At 38.4% G+C, this 5,057-nt stretch overlaps 1 protein-coding gene across 1 annotated transcript; it reads right to left on the reverse strand.

The window, feature by feature from the left end:
- Nucleotides 1-2,347: 2,347 nt before the first annotated feature.
- Nucleotides 2,348-2,824, reverse strand: LOC131874083 (uncharacterized). The gene has a single exon (XM_059217317.1). It carries the CDS (start codon nucleotides 2,822-2,824, stop codon nucleotides 2,348-2,350), a length of 477 nt encoding a protein of 158 aa, XP_059073300.1.
- Between the last annotated feature and the right edge of the window lie 2,233 nt (nucleotides 2,825-5,057).

A 5,057-nucleotide genomic window follows, 5' to 3' on the forward strand; every position in this document is an offset into this window, starting at 1 on the left:
TTCATATAATGAGATAGTTCTCACCATGTGTCTCCCCTCATTGGGTTTTCCATATAAAAATATCGGCATTCATTTGTGATTCTATTCAACAATTGGTATCAGAGAAAGATTCCTAAGTTAACAACCTAACAATTGAGGTAGATATGGGAATTAAACACTATGTTTTATTATAAAAGAGGTTAGGATATTATGGAACAACATGAGTGGGGCATTGATGTTTTTTATATTAAAAGCAGCCAAAACAAGGGGGCTGACCTAGGTGTAGAACAAGGAAACAGTGGCAAGCCAACTGTCAGCAGAACATCGGCAAAATTATAGCCCTCTTACTTTCCTCTATCAAAAACTATGATCATTCTATGTAAGTTCTACAGATATATAAAAGTCATAATAAACATTTTAAACCTTTTCCATGCAAGGCAACAAGTGGATAAGTTTACATATAAACAAAACATAAAACTATCAGCCCGTAGGTAGCTAGGACCGAACAAAAAACCAAACTTCTGAGACATAGAAACAGACTATTTCTTTTTTCCATGGCTCCTCTTGGGGAGGAGCTTCCTAGCCCATTCTTTGGTGAGGATTTTGAAAAGGGCCTTGTACTCCTCGTCTTCCTTGATTTAAAATTTGTTAGAACTTTCCTGCAGAAGACACAGAGTGGTCGCCGAGCAATGCATCACGTTCAAAGCAAACTTGGAGACGTCTTGTAGCTTGTTTTCCATTGCCTCCATCCTACTGGTGATTTCTTGCACATTATCAAACAAAACCTCCACTTTCTTGCCCAAATCCACCAAGTTGTTTTCTTCTTCCTCCTTTATGCTTCTCACTTCCTTCACCACCATCATTTTCTCGAACCTGAAAGTCGGGGAGGGAGAATTTATTTGGGATTTGGGGCCGGTCTCCAGACTCATAGAATTTTTCGGGGTTTCAGAGGCATGAGTGGAGCTGACAGAGTGGGGGGTCGAGGTAGACTGGAATAGGGCCACATTCTCAGAAGGGATTGAATTCCCAATTTCATGGGAAGAGGAGGGGTCTCTTAGTGATTTTTCAAGAGGTTTGGAGGCCAGTCTCACTGAACGGTGGGGGTGTTGGCCTCATCCATAATTTCTATATCGGAATCAATCTCCTGGATTCTAACTTTTTTGGGGGGTTCTAACATCCTCAGGATGACATTTTTTATTTCTCTTGCTGCAAGATCCAATTTCAAGTAGCTGAGGAGGGCTTGCATCAGGTTTAATGGTAGCAATAATAGGGGCAGTTATCAGTCATATTCTAGATGGAGATAGTTCGGGGCGAGCAAAGGGCCAGGTAGAAGTTGTAGAGACCAAGGATGAGGCCTTGGTGCAGAATGGGGAAGTCTTTTCCTTTTTTCTTGGCCTCAGCAATATCCTTAACATTAGAATCCAACGAATGAAGCGGGAAAAACGGAATGGAGATGTAATCCTTGTTTCTAAGGTGGTTAAGGAACGGGAGGTGGTAATAGTAAAAGATTTCATACCTTCCCTCCAAAGTGAAGTATTTCATAACAATATAGCAGACCTTGTCCCATGGAGGTAGAAGCTCCTCCCGGTTGAAACCGCCCGCCCTCTTCACCGGGTTTTTGCCTTCACAAAAGAGCTGGTTCAGATTGGTGGTATCTAAAATGCGACTTTGTTTCTTCCATTTCCTCCCCTCCATAGACAGACCCATCGCTTGAGAAATAACTTCTTCATTTATTTCGAAGGTAATACCACCCATGGTAACCCTTCTATTCTCCTAGGAAGCCATGAATTGCTTAGACAATCTCTCATCGTTCCCTTTCATGCTTTCCATAAATTTGTTGATCTCGCCTTCTGAACAAATAAACCACACTGTTGGCTTCGCTTTAAAATCGTCAATTTTGTCGGGTTCCAGTCTTAGCCTGTCACCCCCCATAGACGTTTCCTCCAGCTTAGTAGAGTAGAGGAGAAATAGGGTAGCAGAAATACAAAGTCGAACCAAAGCAAGAGCAGAGTTGTGATAAAAACTTATCCAATCCTGAGATAAAATCACGCAATAAATGATGTGATTATTGCAACCTATGCCTAAGTAGATATCACAATCTTGAAATTTACTATACTCGTGTGGACCCTCAATCCAGCCAATGTGATTAGACTTATCCCAGTCGTCGCCTTTAATACCACCAATAAACTCCGACCAGATGATAATTAGGAAATTACCATTCCCGATATCAGTACTATCCTCATTGATAAACCCCTTTTGAGAGTGATGACAAGGCCATCCGTGGCTACGTGGCAAACCGAGCCCATGATGGGCGGGTTTCCCTTCTAAATTTGAAATTTGAAAATTGGCACGCTTCATCTGGTAATGGTTATATGGGTTCATCATTGGACTTGGTTTTTTCAATCTCCAAGATCACCTTGGTGGTTACTAGTAGCAGTTTGGGGTTCCTCCAACATCGTAAGTCGTTCTGCAGCCTTCCCACCACCGCCATGGAATCTGCAGCTGCATTCCCTTCTCTAAAGATATATCGAATGGTGAATCCATCAAGATTAGCCAGAAGCATCCTGGAATCCCTCAAAATAGAATCAACTTTCCACCCAACAACAGATCTACTACTCACCGTTTCCATAATGATTTGCGAGTCGCCTTCAATTTCTAGATGTTTAATGCCAATGGATGTAGCAAATGTCAGACCCCATAGGAGAGCCATTCCCTTCGCCTGGGTGACAGTATGGTTCTTAAGGTTGCCCGTGTAAGCTGCCACAGTATTCCCCAAGTGGTCACAGATGATTCCACCTCCAGCTTGGCAGACATTTTGGGCAGACCCATCAAAGTTCTTGGGCATTGATGTTGTAATAGATATGGATGAATAATTGAGGCATGCTTTAGTAGATCTTGATGATAGAAGAGATAAATGCAAGAAAGCGGAAGAGAAAATTTCCTATCTGAGAAATCTACTTGATGAAGGAAGGAAGACCATTGATGACAATGAAACAAAGCTACATGACAAATCCAAAGAATACACCAAACTTGAAGAAACGATGAACATGTTGAGGAAAGAGTTGAAATAAGATAAATAACAAATTGACAAAGGCGTGAAGCTTAAAGGTGGAAGTGAAGTACTTGATGTGATGATGAGTGCTTAGAAGCAAAATAAAGATAAAGGTGGACTTGCGTTTGAAAAAAGTGAAAGCTCTAAGACTCCCAATAAAGAGGATAAAGGAAAGGAAAATATCGAGGATGAATTGACAAAATATAATGAAGATCACAAGAATTTTATTTTGATATAGAACATGAAGAATTTCAAGAAGACTCATCTTGCTCAAATCAGCTATACATCATCCTTTAATTGTAATTTTTTTTCATGCAATAAGTTTGGACATAGAGCTAGTGAATGTAGAAGTCATATCAGATATGTCATTTAGTGGTTAATTCTATTCTTGCAATAAGTTTGGACATAAGGAAAATGAGTGTAGAAGCATGATGGCATGGAATGAATATATGAATACAAACTATGGTAGAAATGTTCAATCATTCAATGGATATTGTTATGCATGCAACAAGTTTGGGCACAAGGTTGTTGAGTGCAGGTCAAATATCAGAAGGAATGGAAGTGTCAAAATGAATGGAAATGTTAGAATAAATGGAAATGGTCTACAAAAAGGTTTAACTTTTTTATAACTACAATAAATCAAGACACGTTGCTAGGTTATGTAGAGGAAAGAATGAGAAGACTACTAGTTCGATAAAGAAGACTACTATGTAGAGGAAAGAATGAGAAGACTACTAGTTCGATAAAGAAGATTAATATCAATGAAGAAAAGGAGAAGAAGAAGATGGCATGGGTGAATAAATCAAATAAGAAGGTGGAAGAAAAGAATGAGGATGATTTTGCACCTACTACTGTAGATTCCTCTTCTGGTAACTAGAAAATATGCATTATCTGATGGGGAGAACTGATTGAAGATCTTATGGACCCCCTTGCGGTTTGGATGCTGAGTTGTTTTCAGCATGAAAGAGATTATGAAGATATCTATAGAGGTTTTCTAAATGTTTGTGGTGATCTACAGTGTTGTTTGGTTTGTGGATTATAATGAAACAGAGTATCAACTTTTGAGTTATAACAGTAAAATGCATTTAAGTCAATAAAACACTAAGTAGGTGCATGCAATGGATAAATCGGATTTTTAAGTTCATTTTTATCACTTGTGACATTGTGGAATTTAAGAGATCTGTAGTGCAAATGAATTTTCTAGTGTGACAAGTGTGTTTGAAGGGTTTTTACATACTCTAGGTTTTCAGTTAAGTCTATGAAAGTGCAAAACGACTACATTCATTAATGTTGATCCTGCATTGAATATCCTTATGTGGCAATGGTGAAAGATAGGGAAGGGGCAATTTTAAGGTTTCGATAGTTGTGGATTACACAAAGGATGTTGGGAATATATTCATGTGCCCCTTGCAAAGATCTGTCATGTGAAATTTAAAAATGTATGGAAGGAACTTACAAAAGATGACCTAAGTATATTCAACAAGCAATACAAGACTATTCCGGAGATGGGTCTAAACGTTTGGAATGAATTTCTTTCTTTTAGCTATGATGAAGCATGGGTTAAAATAATTCTGATTGAGGTTCATAATGATGTGATGTATTTTGACCAACCATATAAAATTATGAAGGATGACATTAGGGCATTGACTAGTTTGTGCTCCACTGATACTATTCTAGTGAAGATGGTGAAAAATGATATTTTTGTGTAGCTTACTGGTTCAGTGTATGATAGAAGAGCTTTGAATGTGGAGGATATTTTTGATCTAGCAGTTCATTATGTAACCAAGTGTTTGGTGTATAAGATCTACTATCAGAATTGTGAGGGTTCTACCATCGTGATAGCAATATACACTACACATAAAATGGTTGTTGCTAGAGAAAGGTTTAATCTTTGTGAACTTTTGAGGCAACAATAACTAGAAAACTTAGAGAGAACAAAGAAGAGAAAATATAAATTCAGGTATGGGTCTCTGATTATCTGTTTGGTGTTTATGTTCATGAATGAAGTTCTAGGGATTAATAATAA

Source organism: Cryptomeria japonica, chromosome 3 (assembly GCF_030272615.1).
Source record: "Cryptomeria japonica chromosome 3, Sugi_1.0, whole genome shotgun sequence".
NCBI classification, from domain to species: Eukaryota; Viridiplantae; Streptophyta; class Pinopsida; order Cupressales; family Cupressaceae; genus Cryptomeria; species Cryptomeria japonica.